This window comes from Eptesicus fuscus, chromosome 22 (genome assembly GCF_027574615.1).
Source record: "Eptesicus fuscus isolate TK198812 chromosome 22, DD_ASM_mEF_20220401, whole genome shotgun sequence".
NCBI classification, from domain to species: domain Eukaryota; kingdom Metazoa; phylum Chordata; class Mammalia; order Chiroptera; family Vespertilionidae; genus Eptesicus; species Eptesicus fuscus.
Genome location: NC_072494.1, coordinates 39,562,086 through 39,583,956, shown reverse-complemented (window position 1 = coordinate 39,583,956; position 21,871 = coordinate 39,562,086). Strand labels below are relative to the sequence as shown.

The 21,871-nt window shown below is 47.2% G+C and overlaps 2 protein-coding genes across 3 annotated transcripts in view; both read left to right on the top strand.

The window, feature by feature from the left end:
- The first annotated feature begins 3,258 nt into the window (after positions 1 to 3,258).
- Positions 3,259 to 4,771, top strand: GJA8 (gap junction protein alpha 8). Its single transcript, XM_028127732.2, has one exon. The coding sequence runs from the start codon at positions 3,259 to 3,261 to the stop codon at positions 4,564 to 4,566; it is 1,308 nt and encodes a 435-aa protein (XP_027983533.2). The 3' UTR covers positions 4,567 to 4,771.
- Positions 4,772 to 13,787: 9,016 nt separating this feature from the next.
- The window catches only part of GPR89A (G protein-coupled receptor 89A), a 48,509-nt gene continuing 40,425 nt past the window's right edge, over positions 13,788 to 21,871 (top strand). The window contains exon 1 of one of the 2 annotated variants that reach the window (XM_054711501.1): positions 13,788 to 13,949. In XM_054711501.1, the coding sequence (XP_054567476.1) occupies positions 13,908 to 13,949 (42 nt within the window). In that variant the 5' untranslated portion in view covers positions 13,788 to 13,907. The remainder of the gene's footprint in view (positions 13,950 to 21,871) is intronic. The other variant, XM_054711500.1, reaches the window with a different exon arrangement.

Below are 21,871 nucleotides of genomic sequence, written 5' to 3'. Positions count from 1 at the left end.
TATAGTTCCTCTCCTTCCTTTTTACATGTTGTAACTAGATTTTAAAAACAAAAACACACTCAAATAATCCTAGCATCGCAGGGAGGGGCGTGGAAGAGGCAGCTTGTCTGGCTTGAGTTTAGAAATTACCAGTTGGGTGGTCAGGAGGGTCTTCATGTGTCTTGAACATGTGTCATGACGCTCATGTTTGATCTTATCCAAAACGCTGTCTCCAAACAGCAACTTTGGGATCAATTTATTGTCCGTTGCTCTTTGTTTGCCATCCCCCACTGCTACCTGCAGCAACGGGGGCTTGCGTTCCCTAGGAATATGCCATGCGCTCAGGGACTGAGAATTCCGGATTCCGGGTCATTACTGCTGGTCCCGCCACGGCTGTCTGTGGAGCTCCCACTCTGTGATGGTCTCGGTTCTGTGTCATGATGGTTCACGGAAGACGAAGGCAACATGGTACCTGCCCTCCCGCAGCTTTGATCCCAAAGGGGGAAAACGAGACTGTTCACCTACAGTCCCGAGAGCATGTGCTTGCTGCTTACGTTCACGTGGGCACGTGAGTGAAATAGACACAGAAATCCCACAGGACTCATATGGTGCAACATAAGTGAGATTTCAAAACTGAGTTGATGTATCAATGGGGATAAATGCTAGACTCACTAGTAGAGTACATCGATGCCAGACACGCTCTTATAGGAGTAAAATGCAGTGGTAGTTTTAACATGAATGTTAGAATGAATTATTTGGTGAGAAACTCTGGTTTTATTTATTTAATTAATTTATGTATATATTTATTTCTTTATTTTTGCTCTACCACCAATAGGATTTATACTGGGGCTGCTTACCTGGTTGCGATGTTTCCCACTTGTTTTGTTTTGTTTTGTTTTGTTTTGGTTTTGTTTTGTTTTTTTGTGGAGGTTTTTTTGGATAAGGATGTGAATGGCTGCCACTGTTCACAGGGCCAGCACTGGGTTTAACTCTGAGGAGTGTTAGCAGCAGAAGCACAACTAGACACATCAACTGAGATTCGGAACTGCTGGTGCCGAGGAGAGGACCCCCTCGCTCTCACTTCCCCGCTCCCACCAGGAGCTCTTCCCAGCGCCCGTCGTGCCCGGGAGCACAGCTGCTCTCGCCCTCCGGGAGGGAAGACGCTGCTGCTGCAGCCCTCACCTAATGGGGGTGGCTGGGGCTCCAAGAAGAGCAAAGCCCTCTGCTCCCCAACAAGCCGCAGATGGCTGATGTGTGTGCCCTGAGAGCCTAAGTTGGGCATCGCTCACGCCTGCAGTCAGTGTTGGCAACCACGTGCTGGTTGGCCAGGCTCCGAAGCACAGGTTGGAAGGAGGCTTTAAGATGCCATTTGGTTTGTCCTCTCCTCAAGTTGAAAATCCGCCTCACTTAGATGCCACTTTCAGCCCTCACTCAGGTGTTGAACAATTTTACTGTCCTTGAAAGTCGTGGGCATGTTGCTTGGGCCCCAGGTGACTTCTGATCCTGTAGGGCGGCCAGGCTGGGAGAAGCCCAGCGCAGCATGTCTCAGCGAGGCTCCTGCCCTGGGGAAGGGCAGTGATGAGCAAATGCCGCCACTCCGGAGACGGCCACGCTGGAGGGGCGTCTGTCCGAGATGCCGGTGCGAGTTTTGTCGACGTCCTGCAGAGGCCACCGGCGTGCACACCAGGGCTGCCCGGGGTGAATGACCCAGTGTGCACACATCACCGCTGTCACTTCAACCCCGTGCACATGAGTGGTTGCTGTTGCTAGGGCATTGTACACTATCGTATTTAATGGTGGTGTTTTTGTTGTTACGGGTCAGTTTTTAGCTCTGTTAAATCGCCACGTTCCAGACCCTAACGCCTTTCATTCTGCGGGACACTAACTGTCCTCTCGGGCCTTCTGTACTCCAGAGCATGACTCCTTACAAAGCACTCCCTCCGTTCCTCAGCTTTAACCGAGTAGTAATAACAATCCTATATAATAAAAGGCTAACATGCAAATTATCCCCTCAACCGGGAGTTAGACCAGGGGGCAGACCAGCCAGCCAACTGCCCATGGCCCCTCCCACCGGCCAGCCCTGCCCCCGATTGCACCCCCCCCCCCCATCAGGGGCAGGGCTGGCCGGACCCCCCCCCCCCGACCCATGCACAAATTCGTGTACTGGGCCTCTAGTTGTAAGATATTGTTCTCGATTTGTAAAGCTGTTAAGAAGGGTCTCCAGGTTTCATCCTGGAAGAAAGGATACATAAATGTGGAATACGGGAGTCAGAGAACTGTGCCACTCTCATCCCAGGCGGTGCGTTCCCGGGCTGTCCTGGAGAAGACTCCTAGACTTCTGTGTAACCGCTCTGCGCCTCAGTCTCCTCCTGTGTTGGACTGAGTCTGTTAGCAATCCCTTCCGGCGCTCTGTTCGGTGCTGGGCTCTGTGACAAGCACTGAGTCTGCAGCTGTGAATAAGCAGGTGGGGGCCGCACCCTCACGGAGCCTCGGACTAAATGAAAGAATAGCATGTCGAAGGCCTATCGCAATGTACTCAGTAAATACCCGTTTTCTTCTAACAGACGAACAATGTATAGATCGAGTCAGTCAAAAGTAAGACAGCTGCAGGCCATGTCCTACCTTCGTAAGTTCTGTGTGGGCCCAGCCGCTCGTGGCATATGGACCTTCGCATTCTGCCTCCTGCGCCTTGGTTCTGCCTGGGATCTTGATTTAATTCCACGTAACCTCGGATTTCTATCTGTGGTCCACAATGAATCTGTATTTTGGGTGAAGTTCAGGGAATTATACCCACATTTATCCTTTTTTAAATATTTTTATTGATTTCAGAGAGGAAGGGAGGGAGAGAGAGAAACAGCAGTGATGAGAATCATTGATCGGCTGCCTCCTGCACACCCCCTACTGGGGATCAAGCCTGCAACCCCCACATGTACCCTGACCGAGAATCGAACCCGTGACCTCCTGGTTCATTCCACGTGACGCTCAACCACGGAGCCACGCAGGCCAGGCACATGTATCCTTTCCGGTGGCTTGTGAAGTGAATGAGAACCGGTATTGCATTAAACCCAACTTACAGACACGGGAGCTGCTAGAAGCAGATTCTCCGAGGCCCCTCGGTCCCCTGGCCCTGCTCTGCACGGAGGAAGCTCTAACAGATGCTGTTCCCGCGGGGATGCTGCAGCAGCAGCTCCGAGAGGAGGGGGCCCCCGGTTAGCAGAGACCCACTCGGGTCGCACCCCGGCAGCTCACTCTTGCCTCCTCCCCTGCAGGTGGTGAGCGATGGGCGACTGGAGCTTCCTGGGGAACATCCTGGAGGAGGTGAGCGAGCACTCCACGGTCGTGGGCCGCGTGTGGCTCACGGTGCTCTTCATCTTCCGCATCCTCATCCTGGGCACGGCCGCCGAGCTCGTGTGGGGCGACGAGCAGGCCGACTTCGTGTGCAACACGCAGCAGCCGGGCTGCGAGAACGTGTGCTACGACGCGGCCTTCCCCATCTCGCACGTCCGCCTGTGGGTGCTGCAGATCATCTTCGTGTCCGCGCCGTCGCTCGTGTACGTGGGCCACGCGGTGCACCGGGCGCGCGCGGAGGAGAAGCGCGCGGCGCGCGAGGCGCGGGAGGCGGGCCCCGCGGGCGCCGAGCAGGGCGGCGGCAGCCAGAAGGGCGGCGGCGGCGGCGGCGGCGGCGGCGGGGGCGCCCGGCGGTTCCGGCTGGAGGGCACCCTGCTGCGGACCTACGTGGGCCACATCGTCTGCAAGAGCCTGTTCGAGGTGGGCTTCGTGGCCGGCCACTACCTGCTGTACGGCTTCCGCATCCCGCCGCTCTACCGCTGCAGCCGCTGGCCCTGCCCCAACGTGGTGGACTGCTTCGTGTCGCGGCCCACGGAGAAGACCATCTTCATCCTGTTCATGCTGTGCGTGGCCTCCGTGTCCCTGGTCCTCAACATCCTGGAGATGAGCCACCTGGGCCTGAAGCGGGTCCGCTCTGCCTTCCGGCGGCCCGGGGCGCAGCCCCCGGGGGAGGTGCCCGAGACGCCCCTGCACCCCATCGCCGTGTCCTCCGTGCAGAAGGCCAAGGGCTACCAGCTCCTCGAGGAAGAGAAGATCGTGTCGCACTATTTCCCTCTGGCCGAGGCCGGCCTGGGGGAGCCCGGCCCGCTGTCCGCCCAGCCCTTCCGTCAGTTGGAGGAGAGGAGGGGCGCGGGGCCCCTGGGGGCGCTGCCCGGGCCTTACCCAGAGGCGCTGCCTTCCTACGCGCAGGTGGGAGCCGGGGGATGTGAGGGGGATGAGCCGCCGGGGGAGGAAGGGGCAGACCCCGAGCGGGTTGCGGGTGCGGAGAGGCAGGACGCAGAGAGAGGGAGCACAGACGGGCGGGCGACCCTGGCAGGGCCCGAGGGGGAGGACGGGGCCCGCAGGGTGGGGAGGCCGGGGGAGGAAGAAGAGCTGCCGGCCGAGAAGGTGGCGAAACAAAGGCTGCCGGCCGAGCAGGCAGCTTCCCCGGGGCCAGAGCTGGCCGGGGATGACCCCAGGCCCCTGAGCAGGGTGAGCAAAGCCAGCAGCCGGGCCCGGTCAGATGATCTAACCATATGAGGTGGCGCCAAAGGAAGAAGGCAAACAGGTGCCAGGAAAAATGCCCACAGGAGCTGAGTCTTCTGCCCCTCCCCTCACCCCCGTGCCTGGTCGGACAGTGCGCGCTGCACAGTGAACTGTCTTTCCCGTCGGTAAGGGCTCCCGAGATAAACCCATGTCCCACCCAAGTCCCCAGGCTCCCGTGGCTGCCCTGCCCTCTGCCCCAACGGCGAGGGGACTCTGCGGTGGTCCCCATTTCTCCAGAGAAAGCCTTCTGATCAGACTCGCGATTGCCTCAGACCTTTTCACTAGCCTTGTCTCAAGCTCACTCGGTGGGACTTTGTCACCCAGCCCTTCCCTAGCAGACACCAGGTGACCCTGTGTCAGGGGTTCCAGCGGCAACCCCTCCAGGGCACAGGCAGGCCACTGGGTTGGTGAGGTGGGCCTGTTCTCATGCCCCGGAAGCTAGGCCTGTGAACACTGGGGAGCAGAGGGCAGCCGCCCGCCCGTCCAGGCAGTGGCTTCCAGGCGGCGGCTACCAGGCCGTCTGGTTTTTCAAGAGAAGCCAGAAACGCAAACATGTAAGTGAAATTTCCAATATTTTTTAATGTTGCCCACTAAATTTTAATATGTGGATCAGACCAGTCGTGTGTAAGCCAAATGGTGGGGCACGGATCTGCAAGGTCAGCATACACAAGGGAGCCCAGCTTTCCTGTGCTGTTGGTCATATTTTTTTTTATGGTTTCAACTTGTTTCTGTGGCTTCGGAACCCCTCTGCACCATTTTTGAGTGTTCAGTTGAAATCATCAGTCTAAGGTCCCAGCCCTCGGGACTCAGTGGTTGAGGTCAACCAATGAACCAGGAGGTCACAGTTCGATTCCCGGTCAGGGCACATGCTCGGGTTGCGGGCTCGATCCCCAGAGTGGAGTGTGCAGGAGGCAGCCCATCCATGATTCTCTCTCATCATTGATGTTTCTATCTCTCTCTCCCTCTCGCTTCCTTCTAAAATGAATAAAAAATATATTTTAAAAAAAGAAAGAAAAGAAATCATCAGTCCAAGAGATACCCAGAGTTCTCAGTGTCCTTTCTTTTGAGTCGCTGCAGCCCTGGGTTCTGACACAATTATACCCCTCACATTGTTGGGAATTCTGCTCTGAGTCCCATCGGAGAAAGCAAGCGAGGCCCAAAGCCTTCTCCCTGGGAACTGAGGCTTTTCTTCCCTGAAGCAAAGAAGGCCCTTTCTTTCCTTTCCTCTTCCAACCGCAGTGCCCAGCCCAGCTGGGAGCCAGAGGATGCCTGCCCAAGGACCTGCCTTAAGGAGGCTCAGCTCCCCGGCACCAACTGGCCCATCAAAGTGGCACTAGGGAGAGTCTCTTACAAAGTGTGAGTCCACACAGCCAGGGCCCCAAAATTCAGTCCCAGGCCAGGTTGCATCCCTGGAAGAGATGTAGAGACAAAGGGAACAAGAGGGTTCTCTAAGGCCTCCTGTCCTTCATCCCCACGACCAATAACCCTCAAGCATGGAGTCCGGTCAGGGAAAAGCCTCAGGTGCACGTACATATTTCACACACGGAGCCATTGTACCAGCGCCAATCCATGCCCAGGGCAGAGGGAGCAAATCAGTGGTCACCAAGATGGTTCATCTAAACCAAAGTGATGCTTCAGGCAGTAGGAGGCTAAGGTAGGTGGGTAGAAACCAAGTTGACCTGGCAGGGATCTAGACAGGACACCATCAGGGGACCCCATGAAGGTCCCTAGAAAAACTGCCTTCCTTCTATCTTCCCCACAACCAGCACCGTCCTAAGTCCCTTGTGCTGCCCTCTGGTTGCCACTGGTTCCCTTTTAAGATATTCGTTCCAGAGTGAAGCCTCCCCCAAAACTGTTCCTCCCCCAGGACAATGTACCCTTTTCCTGGTGCCCTTTCTAAAGCAGAGGGGTCTACAGATTAAATTCATTCTAAGGTCTGATTGTTTAATAATTACTCAGGCAACGAACAGAGCAGGGATGTTTATCTCACAGATGTGACCTTCTGGCTACTGCTTGAATCTTCCCCTTGCAACCGACACTATTCCACACCTTCTTCTGTCTGGTGAGAGAAGTAGCAAAACCCCAGGCTTGAGAACCAGACAGAGCATCATGGGCCCCAACCGGCTACACTATTGCCCCTACCGTTTTGCTCTTGAAGGCCAATTTAAAGAAACAAGTCAGAGCCTGAGAACGGCTTGGTCCTCACCAGGATGAAGGATAATGTGTCTATCTCAACCAGGACCTAATCCAAAAGAGAAAAAACTGCTCCAAGTGCAAACTGCTGGTGCTGTGTAGATGCAGTTGTAGTGGTGACAGTTGCTGGTCTCCTCTCTGCTGGGCGACATGTGTGTGGGTGAGTGCATTTCCTTGGATGAAGCAGCATCCTGCTTCCCTCTCTCTACCCACCCTGCCACCATGGAAGTTGACTTTTGGAAGAAACAGACACAGGCATCAAGGGACCAGGATTTGTTTTTTCTATTTCTGCCCTGTAGGAGCTACATTATCATCCCTTAACCTCTCTGTACCTCAGTTTTCTGTCTACAAACTAGAGAGAGCATTTGGCTGCCAACCCTGGAACCTGCTGAGTGGTGCCACTTCCTGGGAGGCCCCTCCAACAGCAGGGAGACTGGGCAGAAAGGCAGGTGGGTGCTTTCCATCTGACCCTCCCATCTGCCTTGCAGTTACCTGGTGAGAGTTTTCCGTTGTGGAATAGACACTCGGGAGATCAGTTTTCCCAGAGAAGACTCAAAACAGAATCTTAACACCATATGATTAGTAGGAACCTGAGACTCTTTGACCTTGAGAGATATCTCTTGGGATAGATTGGCAATTACTTTCATCCTCTGAAAAATATCCCTTCGTGCCCCATCTTAAGCTGCCAGCTTCCATTCCCAGGCAGCTATGTGTCCATGGAGGCCCTACTCTCTCTACACAGCTGGGTCTCTCCGTATCTCCCTCTGAGGCAAATAATTATGACTGACTCAGGATTATAATCCACCGGGCTCCATTAGCTCCAGCTTCAAGTCCTACTCCTTGTCCTTCCCTTGTTATAATAACTCTTTAGGGCACATGGACCTACCAATAAAAAGTATTGGACAGCCCTAACCGGTGTGGCTCAGTGGATAGAGCGTCGGCCTGCAGACGGAAGGGTCCCAGGTTCGATCCTGGTCAAGGGCGTGTACCTTGGTTGTGAGCACATCCCCAGTAGGGGGTGTGCAGAAGGCAGCTGATCGATGTTTCTCTCTTATTGATGTTTCTAACTCTCTATCCCTCTCCCTTCCTCTCTGTAAAAAGTCAATAAAATATATTTTTTTAAAGTATTGGACAGCAAGACATACAAGTGCCCCTCCCTCCAGAGGAAAGGGGCTATTGACTACTAGCAGTTATAACACCCCCGTCAGGGGAGACCTGTGACCCAGAGGGACAGAGTTACTCAAAGTTCAATTAGAAGGTTTCACGCCTGGCTCTGTGACCCCCATGTGTAGCTGTTGGGGCATTATAAAAAGGCCTATCTGCTTTCACCATGACTTTGTCACCTGCCACACAGGTGAAGCATCCAACTCAGAATTAAACAAATATTCCTCAAGATCCAGGAGACCTGGGGATCAGATTTCCCATACAGAGGAAGGAAGTTCAGCCGGGCCAGTGTCACTCAGTGGTTGAGTGTCGACCTATGGACCAGTGTTTCTAATTCATCCAAGTTTTCCAGTTGCATTTTTCTATCTTTTTCATTTGCTACAGTTGTCATCTCTACAACTGGGCAGATCTATAGATGGAAGAAAGAATGAGTCACCTCCTAAATTGAGTTAGACTAATAAAACTAACAGAAAATAGATGAGATCAAATAAATGTAGGTGAGCTGAACCAACAGAATATGATGTAACAAAACAAAAAATCCTCAGTCACATCTTTAAAGCAGACATAATGGCAAATTATAACAAATATGGGCATTCTAATAGCTCCTAGACCAGAACCTCGCCTCTGGCACAATTCTGTATCTTTCCTAAATTACAAACTAGTTGTCTTCCCCTTAAGTTTGTTTGTTTTAAAGAAAGAATTCATGGACATGGACAACACTGTGGTGATTGCCGGGGAGGGAGGGGGTAAAGGGGGGATAAATGGTGATGGATGAAGACTTGACTTGGAGTGGTGAACCTACAATACAGTGTACAGATGATGTGCTGTGGAATTGTGCAACTGCAACCTGTATAATTTTGTTAACCAGTGCCACCCCAATAAATTTGATAAAAAATAAAATAAAATAAATATTTTAGGGACTTATCTAGTGGTCAAAGACCCTTCTTGACTTTTTAAAAATCCTGTTGACCTAATTACTGTATCTAGTTAGGTCCCACACATACGGGGACGGATGAGTAACAGACAAGGAAAATAACAACAAAGAGGTGGCTGACAGCCTGGCGTCTATGAAAGGTTTCAGAGAAGAAAACAACCAGTGGACACCAAAGTAAAAGAACAGTGTGATTTCAAAAGGTATTTACTTTAGAAAAAAAAAGTTTAAAATCTGTTTTGTGCTCTCAAAATTTTTAAAGAAAACATCAACTCTATAAAACAGGAGATGAAACACATGATAATAAGATGATAAACTGAGTTGGAAAAGGAGCTGGCAGAGTTAAGAATTCAAAGAAATTCACCATGGACCAGGAAAAAAAAAAATCTAGCTACGCTTTTATTTGCAAGTATAGAGGCATTATTCTACCATTTTCAAACTATAAGGAAACAACCCGTGCCGTGGTTTGTGTGCTGCTAAGGGACAGTTACGCTTTCACATTCTTGCCCAGTTGTGAACATAGAGTAGGATCATATCCTGTCAGTAGGAGGTGAGGATTCCTGTCAAGAGAATGGCTATTCTGATGTCAAATCCTGAACAAGAGAAAGATTCTGAAATGAGAAAAAGAAAAAAAAGGATTTGGAAAGCGAGCCTTAAATGGGAAGAAGAGGGAATTAATTTCTTTCTCTTCTGAAGCTCACTCTCTTGGGCCTGGAATCCCAAGTCCCAATGCGCTCACTATGTTTCCAAAAGATAAGGGAACAATGGTATCTGCCAAATGGAAGCAGGTGAGGGATGGAGTTAGGGAGTTCATGAGTTAGTCCTAGAATAGTATCTAGCACAGAGTCAACACTTGGTAACTATTAGCTATCATTACCATCACATATTATTCTGTGTGATATAATTACTATCATGCAGCACAGTATCATTACTAAGACACCTTAGACTCAGCTGAGATTCAGAGATTTGAGGGGAGGGTTGTGCACTTGGCCTGAAAGGCTATGGAGGAGAGATTTCCCTCCCTCTCAGAGGCCACTGTTGGGTGAGGAGGGGATTAGTCATAGCTCTAAAGGAAAAGAGAATCGAGGTAAGGACAAGAAACCCAAACCTCAGGGCTCTCCATTACAGCCATCCCTCCCAATGTGGAGTTAGGAAGGGTGTTTACTAAGTTACCCTCAAAGGAAGAAAATATCAGGCTGGCTTCATACTTTTCCATAACCTATTACATTTCAGAAAAGACTAGAACATCTGTAGACTACTGAGGATTAAATGTTTAAGTCAAGAACTCCACAATAAGCCATATTTCATTCATAAGTGAAGGAAATTGAAAGGCATTTTCAACTATGCAAAAACTCAACATACCTGCAAAACGTTCTTTAAAGAAAAATGTATTTACCCAAAGGAGAAATAATTTTTAAAAATAATTCAAGCCCGACCGGTGTGGGCTTAGTGGTTGATCATCGACCTATGAACCAAGAGGTCACTGGTTCAATTCCCAGTCAGGGCACATGCCCTGGTTGCAGTTGTGGGCTTGATCCCCAGTAGAGAGTATGTAGGTGGTAGCTGATCAATGATGTTTCTCTCATAGATGTTTCTAGCTATCCCTCTCCTTTCCTCTTTCTCTAAAAATCAATAAAAACATATATTTTAAAAAATAAGCATATCCACATACCCAACCATTAGATTGAGATCCTATTTAAAAAAAAAAGACAGAATTCAAGAAGGTAAAATATGAAAAAGCTGGTGATGAATACTGAAGATATTAAGTATAAAATCAATCAAACAAAACTATAGTATGTATAGTTACAAACAGAATACAAGTGTCATAAATAATTCTTACCACATTGTAATTTTTTTAAATTGAGCTTTAAAACTCCAGGTTATACTAACATAAACTTGGGAACTACGTGAGGTGGAGGGAGTCAGGGAGGAGAAATATGAGAAAGTAGAAGGCCCCAATATTCTTAATGTACAAAGATATTATTTTAGTCTCTATGTTAATACTTAGAAAAACTGCAAGTGTTATTTTAAAACAAAATGTAAGCCTTCCAAAGTACTAAGGGGAAAAATAAGAAACATACAGTCAATATAGAAAAAGGAGGGGGGATGAAAACCAGATACACAAAATAAGAGAGAAGAATCATTAAACCAAACCAAAATATTTAATTTTATTGATATAGAATATAACGTGCAACAAAGACATATGAATCATTTTGTGTTGAAAAAGTAGGAATTGGACCATATATAGCCCTCAGAAATATAAGGAGATGTGAAAAGAAAAACAGTAGTAGTAAGAGACTTGAATAAGCCTCCTTCGATTCTTGACAAATAAATAGAATACAAAAACAGAGGACCTGAATGCAATTTGTAAGTCTGACTTAACGGATATGTAATGGAGTATTAAATTAATATTTCCTATATCATAGACACAATGACTGCCCCTTCCCCAGAGAAGTTTGAAGACTTGGATAAGTGTGTTTTTTTTTGTGAACTAAATTTTTCACCACACTATTATTTTATTATAACAACCAAGCAAACAGAAAAGGCAGACAAGTGAAATAAATCACGGTAATCATATGATGGATGTCACGGAGTCAATAAAAATGTTGTAAAATCTTCAGCATGAGAAAATGCTCATGGTATATTTCTAAATATATGGCAAAATATGTTGTGCACTGAACCCATTTTGGGGAAAATGAAAAAGTATGTGTGCCTGGGTATGGGTACAGAACTGAGTAAGCAAAAATAAGAATGAATATCCCAGACTTAAAAAATACACCAGAAAAGCCAAGCCAGCATGGCTCAGTTGTTGAGCATTGATCTATGAACCAGGAGGTCAGGGTTTGATTCCCAGTCAGGGCACATGTCCGAGTTGTGGGCTTGACCCCCAGTGTGGGGCAAGCAGGAGGCAGCAGATCAATGATTCTCTCTCATCATTGATGATCCTCTCTCTCCCTCTTCCTCCCTCTCTGAAATCAATAAAATATATATATAAAATACACCAGTATGGGGCTCCTTTGTGACCATCTGGTAAATCACACTTAGTGATAAAGGTGGGGGCTTCTCTAAAATGAGGAAAAGTTCCCACTGGTAGTGTCCTGAGCAGAGGTTAGTCCTGGAGCAAGAAGGGGTGAGGAGGCAGGGAGAGCTTCGGGCCCCGCCCAGGCCCAGAGGGCGGGACACCCAAAGGTAAGTGTTGAGAAGTTCAGGAAGTTCTTAGAGAAGGGCATGCACATCTTTTACTCTTATGTGTGACTTTCAATTTATATATTCAATTTTAAGTTTCCTATTATTCTTCCCTTTTATTCACAAATTATATGGATCAAATTAACTCTGTATAAGAATCATATTAGTAGGGAATCCTCTGAGTTTTAATAAATGGGGAAAAATTTAATGTTACATATTTTAAATAATGCCTCTGAGTATTTCCAACTTTAAGAGGTATACAATCACCAGTCTTTTTATTTCCTTTTTTAAAAATTCTTTATTGTTGAAAGTATCGCATACGTCTCTTTTTATCAGTCTTTTTATTTCACTGTGAATAATTGGCCACCACAAATTTTAAATATACATTTAAACTGATTAATAATAAAGGAAAACTCTGAATGGAAATTCATAATAGTAATAATGGGTAAAATCATTGCATACTTACTAGAAAGCACTTAGTTTTCTTAAGGTTTTAAGTATATTACTTATTTATTCCTAGTAATAACTTTATGAAATAAGCTACTATTACTTATCCCTCTTTTTAAGATGAGGAAAGTAAGGTGCAGAGAGTTAAGTTGCTTGCACAGGGATACATAACTATTTAAAGCTTCATTCCTCAGGAATCCGGCCTGAAGAACAGCCAGGCACTTGATTCAAGTGAACTCTAACTTAGCTGAACCAATCAAGGTCCAGGACAGGACATCCTAAGTGCCTACCAGGTGAGCACCAAGGTCAGCATATCCAGAATGAGGCTGTAGCCTGGCTAGCGTGGCTCAGTAGTTGAGTGTTGACCTATGAGCCAGTAGGTCACGGTTCGATTCCCAGTCAGGGCACATGAGAGATTTTCACCCATATTGATCTATGCACATATTTCGTTTGTGCATTAACACATCATTCTTTTTCATCTGTGGTACAAAGAATGCAGTACTCCACGTGCGGTCTGATGGGTACCTGGTACGACAGTATCACTCCCTTCCTGGAGATGGAGGGCTTTGTTGTTGTTGTCACATCAGAAATTTACTTGGTTAGCTATATTTGCTAAAAATCTCACCTGCCTTTCCACTCTTCCCTGACCTTATTTGTGCCGTTGTTTGTGGAACCAAGTATAAGGTGTAACATTTAGAACACAATGCCTGGCTTATGGTCTCATAATAATCATTATTAACTTCATCCTATTAGCTATGACCACTGTGACCATTACAAAAAGGAATTACCACTTAAAATAAGATGTTAGGCCAGGCCCCACCTCCTTCAGCCTCACAAATGAAAATACTACCTTGCATTACCTCTGCTTCTGGATTTTCAGACCACAGTATCTTTTTTTTTTTTTTTTAATATATTTTATTGACTTTTTACAGAGAGGAAGGGAGAGGGATAGAGAGTTAGAAACATCGACCAGCTGCCTCCTGCACATATTGGGGATGTGCCCGCAACCAAGGTACATGCCCTTGACGGAAATGGAACCTGGGACCCTTCAGTCCACAGGCTGACGCTCTATCCACTGAACCAAATCGGTTAGGGAAAGGCCACACTATCTTATCTCTCCAAGCCTTTCAGCCAGGCTACCTCCAATCAAGCCCCGCCTCCAGAATGGTGTCTGCCTGGCCCCGCCCTCGTCTCCTAGGCAACCCGCGTCCGTCCCGCCCACTCCTGGACGGAGAAGCAGTCGGTGCCGTCGCTGATTGGCTGGCTCGGGCGCAGCTTGATGGCGTCAGGCTGAGCGGCCTCGGTCCCCGCCGACGCCCCGGGCGAAGGCCACCGATGTAAGGGGCGGGCAGCCCCAGCTGCTGCGGGTTCGGGGCGTGGGCAATGGAGGCACGCGCTGTCCCCGCACATCGCCATGAGTTTCCTAATAGACTCCAGCATCATGATTACCTCCCAGGTGAGCCTCGCCTCCTGCCCGGGACCCCGGCCTCACTTGTCCGACCACAGAGTCGCCTTCTCGCCGCCTCGACCGTTCGCGGAGCCCGGGGAGGGTTTGGGATTTGCGGCGTCGGGTCGTCCGCCCCCGTGGTCGGGAGGCGGCCTGCGGCAGCCGCTCCCCACCCAGCCTCCACCCACTCTCCCTTCCGCCCACTGGCTTGTCCAGTTTTGGAAGGGGTCGGGCGGCCTCGGCGCGCACAGCCCGCGCCTCGAGAGAAGGGAGCGGCCCCCGAAGGTTCTGACTGCGCCCCTGACCCAGGAATTGGGGAAGCGCGGGTCCGGCGCCGTGCGCGGCGGGCCAATCGGAGCCGGCTCCCGGGACACGTGGGCTGTGCTGGTTCGGTGTCAAACGCTGGATCCCGGAGTGGACGCCTTGGCCGCTGTCTCTTGAGGGAGCTCCAAAGCGCTAGGTTTTCTTTGGACCTGAGCACAGCATCCATCCTCGCTTCGCTGCCGCGCTTTGCGGGGCCTGGCTAGTTCACAGCTGAACCCCCTCAAGGGCAAGCTCCCCGTAAATACTGTTGGCCAGCTCTTACTATCTGGAGAGGCTCACACATCTTCCCCTCCCTCGTTTTCCCGTCATTTAAACTACTCTTTTATTTTTTTACACTCTCCTTGAATTTATTGGGGTGACATTGGTTAATAAAATCATATATGTTCCAGGTGTACAATTCTATAATCTATCATCTGAATATTGTGTATTCATCACCCTAAGTCAAGCCTCTTTCCCTCACCACTTATTCCCCCTGTACCCCCTTCTTCCTTACCCCACCCCACTCTCCCTCTGGTAATCACCATACTGTTGTCTGAGAGTCTATGAGGGTTTTTTGGTTTGTTTGTTTCGTTGGTTTTTTGGTTTTGTTTTGTTTTGTTTTTTGTTTTTTTGCTTAATCCCTTCATTTTTTTCACCCAGCCCCACGACCCCCTTCCCTCTGACAGCTGTTAGCCTGTTCGTTCTCTATGAGTTTTTTTCTATTTTGCTTGTTGGTTTAAATTTTGTTCATTCGATTCCACATATGAGTGAGATGGTAAGGCACTTGTCTTTCTCTGATTGGCTTATTTCGCTTAGCACGGTGCTGTATAGGTCCCTCCATGCTGTAGCAAAAGGTAAGACTTCCTTTTTATAGCCGAGTACTATTCCATGGTGTAGATGTGTCACAGCTGTTTTATGTTATCCACTCACCCACTGATGGACACTCGGGCTGCTTCCAAATCTTGGCTATTGTAAATAACGCTGCAGTGAACATAGGGTTGCATATATTCTTTTGAATTAATGTTTCAGGCTTCTTCAGATAAATTCCCAGAAGTGGAATCATAAGGCAGTTTCATTTTTAATTTTTTGAGGTTAACTCCATACTGCTTTCCACAGTGGCTGCACCAATCAGCATTCCCACCGACAATGCAGGAGGGTACCCTTTTCTCTGAATCATCGTGAGCACGTGTTGTTTGTGGGTTTAGTGAGGATAGCCATTCTGACAGGTGTGAGTGATTTCTCATTGTGGCTTTAATGTCCATTTCTCTGATGATTAGTGATGCTGAGTATGTTTTTATATGTGTGTTGGCCATCTGTATGTCCTCTTTGGAGGAGTGTCTATTCAGCTCCTTTGCCCATTTTTTAATTGCATTGTTTGTTTTTTGGTGTTGAGTTTTATAAGTTCCTCATAAATTTTGGATATTAACCCCTTATCAGATGTATCATTGGTAAATGTATTCTTCCGTTCACTGGGTTGTCTTTTCATTTTGTTGATGGTTTTCTCTGCTGTGCAAAAACTTTAATGGATATAGTCCCATTTGTTTATTTTTTTTCTTTTGTTTCCTTTGCCCGAGGCAACGTATCAAAGAAAAAATGTTGCTACCAGAAATGTCTGAGATCTTACTGCCTATGTTTTCTTCTAGGATTTTTATGGCTTCAAGACTTACATTGTAGTTTTTTATCCATATTGAGTTTATTCTTGTGTATGGTTTAAGATGGGGTCTAGTTTCATTTTTTTGCACATATCTGTTCAATTTTCCCAACACCATTTATTGAATAGACTGTCTTTACCCCATTGTATGTTCTTGCCTCTATTCTGTTCCATTGATCTATATGTTTGTTTTTATGCCAGTATCATGCTATTTTGATTACTATGGCCTTGTAGTATAGTTTAATATCAGGTAATAGGATTCCTCCAAATTTGTTCTTCTTTCTCAAGATTGCTATGGTTATTCAGGGTCTTTTGAGGTTCCATATAAATTTTTGGAATATTTGTTCTACTTTTGTGAAATACACTATTGGTATTTTCATAGGCATTGCATTGAATCTATAGATTGCTTTAGGTAGTATGGACATTTTAATGATGTTAATTCTTCCTACCCATGAACAAGATATATGCTTCCACTTATTTGTATCTTCTTCAGTTTCTTTTTACAATGTCTTATAATTTTCTGAGTACAAGTCTCTTACAGCCTAGGTTAAATTTATTCTTAGGGTTTTTGCTTGTTTGTTTGTTTGTTTGTCTTAATCTTCACCCAAGGATATGTTTTTCTTGATTTTAAGAGAGAGAGAAACATCAATGTGTGATAGAAACATCCAACAGCGCAACGTAGGTACGTGCCCTGACCAAAATCGAACCCGTAGCCTTTTGGTGTATGGGATGACGATCCAACAAACAGAGCCACCAGGCCAGGGCTTTGCTTTTATTTTATTTTATTTTATTTTATTGATGTAATTTTAAATAGGATTGTTTATTTCATTTGCCTTTCTGATAGTTCATTATTGATGTATAAAAATGCATCTGATTTCTGGGTATTTATTTTGTACCCTGCTATTATAATGACTTCATTTATAAGTTCTGGTAGTTTATTTGGTGGAATCTTCAGGGTTCCCTACATACAGTATTGTGTCATCTGCAAATAATGACAGTTTTACTTCTTCCTTTCTATTTGGATGGCTTTTATTTCTTCCTCTTGTCTGATTGCAGTGGCTAGTACTTCCAGTACTTATGTTGAATAAGAGTGAAGAAAGTGGACATTTCTGTCTTGTTCCTGATCTTAAGGGAAATGCTTGTAGTTTTTGCCCATGAAATAATGATGTTGGCTGTAGGTTTGTCATATATGTTCCCTCTATTCCCACTATGCTGAGAGTTTTTATCATAAACTAGAGGCCCGGTGCATGAAATTCGTGCAGGGGGGGGGTGTCCCTCAGCCCAGCCTGCACCCTCTCCAATCTGGGACCCCTCGAGGGATGTTTGACTGCTCGTTTAGCCTAAACGGGCAGTCAGACATCCCTCTCACAATCCAGGACTGCTGGCTCCCAACCACTCTGCCTGCCTGCCTGATTGCCCCTAACTGCTTCTGCCTGCCAGCCTGATAGACGCCTAACTGCTCCCCTGTCAGCCCGATTGCCCCTAACTGTCCTCCCCTGCAGGCCTGGTTGCCCCCAACTGCCCTGCCGGCCCGGTCACCCCTAACTGCCCTCCCTTGCCAGCCTAGTTGCCCCTAACTGCTCTCCCCTGCTGGCCTGTTCACCCCCAATGCCCTCCCCTGCAGGCCTGCCTCCCCCCCAACTGCCCTCCCCTGCTGAACTGGTCGCCCCCAACTGCCCTGCTGGCCTGGTCAACCCTAACTGCCCTCCGGTGCAGGCCTGGTCGCCCCCAACTGCCCTCCCCTGCCGGCCTGGTCCCCTCCCAACTGCCCTACCCTGCCAGCCTGGTCTCACCCAACTGCCCTCCCCTGCCGGCCTGGTCTCACCCAACTGCCCTCCCCTGCCGGCCTGGTCCCTCCCAACTGCCCTTCCCTGCCGGCCTGTTTCCCCCCAACTGCCCTCCCCTGCCAACCTGGTCTCCCCCAACTGCCCTCCCCTGTAGGCCTGGTCCCCCCCAATTGCCCTCCCCTGCCGGCCTGGTCCCCCCCCCAACTGCCCTCCCTTGCAGGCCTGGTCCCTTCCAACTACCCTCCCCTGCTGGCCTGATCACCTACAACTGCCCTCCCCTGCCAGCCATCTTATGGTGGCCATCTTGTGTCCACATGGGGGCAGCCATCTTGTGTGTTGGAGTGATGGTCAATTTGCATATTACTCTTTTATTAGATAGGGTGGGTGCTGGATTTTATCAAGTGCTTTTTCTGCATCTATTGATATGATCATGTGGTTTTTATCTTTCATTTTGTTTATGTGATGTTTAACATTTATTGATTTGCAGATATTGTACCAACCTTGCATCCCCCAAAGAAATTCCACTTGATAATGGTGTATGATCTTTTTAATATATTGCTGGATCTGGTTTGTTAACATTTTGTTGAGGATTTCAACATCTATGTTTATCAGGATATTGGCCTATAATTTTTTTTTTTTTTTTTTGTAGTGTCTTTATCTGGCTTGGTAATTAGGATAATGCTTGCCTTGTAAACTGAGCTTGGGAGTCTTCCCTTCTATTGAATTTTTTTTTAATAGTTTGAGAAGAATAACATGTTAGTGCTTCTCTGAATGTTTGGTTAAATTCACCTGTGAAGCCATTTGGTCCAGGACTTTTGTCTGTTGGAAATTTTCTAATTACTGCTATAATTACACTAGTTGTAAACTGTCTACATTCTCTGATTCTTCCTGATTCAGTTTTGGAACATTGTATGTTTCAAGGAATTTGTCTGTTTCATACAGATTGTCCAATTTATTAGCATATAGTTGTTTATAATATTTTCTTTTATTGTTGACTGTATTACAGATGCCCCCCATTTCCCCTACTTTTCCCTCATCCACCCAACCCCCACACAAACCCAGGCCTTCATCACATTATTGTCTGTGTCCATTGGCTATGCATATACAGTATACACATATATTATTTGGTTAATCTCTTCCAGTCTGCCCCACCCCCATCCAATCTGAGATCTGTCAGTCTGTTCCATGCATCCATGTCTCTGCACTATTTTGTTCATCAGTTTATTTTGTTCAATAGATTCCAATATAAGTGAGATTATGTCATATTTGTCTTTCTCTGACTGGCTTATTCCACTTAGCATAATAATCTCCAGACCCATTTATGCAACCTCAAGGATAAAAGAGCCTTCTTTTTGATAGGCACATAATATTCCATTGTGTAAATGTACCACAGCTTTTTTATCCTCATCTGCTGATGGGTACTTGGGCTGTTTCCAGATCTTAGCTATCCTATCTAATAAAAGAGTAATATGCAAATTAACCATCACTCTGCTACACCCACAAGCCATGCCCATCAGCCAATCAGGAGCGAGTATGCAAATTAACCCAACCAAGATGGCTGTGGCCACGGAGAGAGCAGGAGGGAGGCTTGGGTTTCCCCGGCGATGGAGGAAGCCAAGCTTTCCACACACCCTGGCCAGCCCAGGCCTCCGCTTAAGGCTACAAAGTTTCAATTATAGAAGATAAATAAATTCCAACAGAAATGGCTGCCACCACGGAGCGAGCAGAAGGCTTGGCTCTGCTCCAGGCTACCAAGTTTCAATTGTAGAAGATAAATAAATCCCAGATACCAGGGCCTCTGCTTGGGTCACCGGGGGGTGTGGCCGGCCTGCAAACTACCACAGGCCCCTTGCCCAGGCCGCCCCACGCCCCAAGGGAACCCCCACCCTGATCTGGGACACCTTTCAGGGCAAACCAGCTGGCCCCCATCCATGCACCAAGCCTCTGTCCTATCTAATAAAAGAGTAATATGCAGATTGACCATCACTCCAACACACAAGATGGCTGCGCCCATGTGGTCAAAGATCCTGCACCCATGTGGACACAAGATGGCCACCACAAGATGGCCAGCAGGGGAGGGCAGTTTGAAGGGACCAGGCCTGCAAGGGAGGACACTTGGGGGTGATCAGGCCTGCAGGGGAGGGCAGTTAGGGGTTACCAGGCCGGCAAAGGAGGGCAGTTGGGGGTGATCAGGCCTGCAGGGGAGGGCAGTTAGGGATGACCAGGCCTGCAGAGGAGGGCAGTTAGGGGCAAACCGGCTGGCAGGGGAGCAGTTAGGCATCAATCAGACTGGCAGGGGAGTGGTTAGGGGGTGATCAGGCTGGCAGGCAGAAGCGGTTAGGGGCAATCAGGCAGGCAGGCGAGGAGTTGGGAGCCAGCAGTCCTGGATTGTGAGAGGGATGTCCGACTATCCGTTTAGGCCCGATCCTACCGGGCAGTCGGACATCCCTCGAGGGGTCCCAGATTGGAGAGGGTGCAGGCTGGGCTGAGGGACACACACCCCCGGGCCTCTAGTAGATTATAAACTCCTTCAGAGCAGTCTACCATTCTGCTCCTGGGACCTGGCACATATTAGACACTAAGAAATATTTGTTAACTGAATAAAATGGTAAATAAATGATCCAAGAAAGGGGTCTTTTTCAGTCAGTTCTTTAATAACTGGCTTTTTTTATTTAATCTGGAACTAATTTTCAATGTAGGAGTGCATGTTTTGAGCCTTCTATGCAGTCATAAGACTTATCAGTTCCAAAGTCCCAAGGTCAAGACTGTACAATTTTTTAAATATTAACCCTCTTTTTTTTAATAAGAAGCTGTGCACCTTTTATTTGCAAAACTGCTTGAAAATGCTTTTTTTTTCCTTCTGCTTGTTTTTTAGATTCTCTATAATTTTATCAGAATTCGTATTTATCTTGGACTTAATTCTCCAGTTGCCTTTTTTTTTTTATTAGTTGGGTAAAAGTCTTAAGCTTTTTTGTCAATGTGAAAGGAGCCGACAAAGAAATATTAAAAGTATAGATTTCTTTTTCTTTGTCTTCCATTTCCCATCCTTTCATATTTATTATCATTTTTGCTTGCTTTCTTTTTCTTATTTAAAGATCCATTTCAGGGTGCTCTTAGTGTTATATATTATCTTTTTTGTCTTCTATCTTCATCATACCACTCCCAGTCCTAAATGCCTAACTCCCCCAACTTCAGACATGACTTCATAAGTCATATAAACATGGCCTCTAAACTCTCAATTTAAATGTCTTCTCTCGTAATAATTCATAATAGCCAAAGGGTCTCCTGGGTGGTCTAGGGGTATTTTCTCCTAATCTGCTCACCCCTTTTCTTCTGGGTCTGGATTCATATCTCGAAACTGCTTTCTCATACCTTCTTGTTTCTTTACCTACATACAAAACTCCACACTTGGGTCACTGCTGTAGCTTGTCCATTATTAATTCAGGGCCTGAAGGCTGATGTAGAAAATCATGCAGTTGTGCAGCTTGCCAATGCCATGAGTTTATGGACACTGAATCGTGGTGTGTTTTTCTTGACCTCAATTAGCTACTTGTTCCATTCCCCTCGTAATTTCTCTGGAGTCTTTATCACTCTCTTCAAAGTCCTTTTTTTCCATCCTCACCTCTGATACTCTTAGCAGATGACCTTACCACCTACTTTATCAACAAAAGTGAGGTCAAAAATGTGATCTTCTACTTCCTACCTCTTAATCTAGGCAGTTATCTATATCCACAACCATTCCACCCTCCTTTTCTTCCATGTCAGAAAACCAGGTGCTCCCTACACCTATTTCAGACCATTTTCTCCACCTGTGCCTTTAATCTTGGAGCAGCCAATGGTGAAATGGTTAAAAGCACAAGCTTTTGGAATCTGTCGCACAGACTTCAGATTGAATCCTGATTCTGACACTTACTGTAAATGGATTAACTTCTGTAAGCCTCAACTTTCTCTGAAATGAGGACAGTCAAACCTGCCTTATCCGGTTTTTCTGATTTAATGGCATTACAACACTAAGCACTTAGAGTTCCTGGAATATACTAAATGATCAATAAAGGATAGCTACTGCTAATAATGATAAATTAATAACATCATCAACTCAGCCCGTTACCAGAAAGGGGACCTGGCCCTGAGCGGGTCCGCCTAGGCCCACAGGGTCGTGTGCGGGTTCTTGACTTTGTGCAGGGAACATT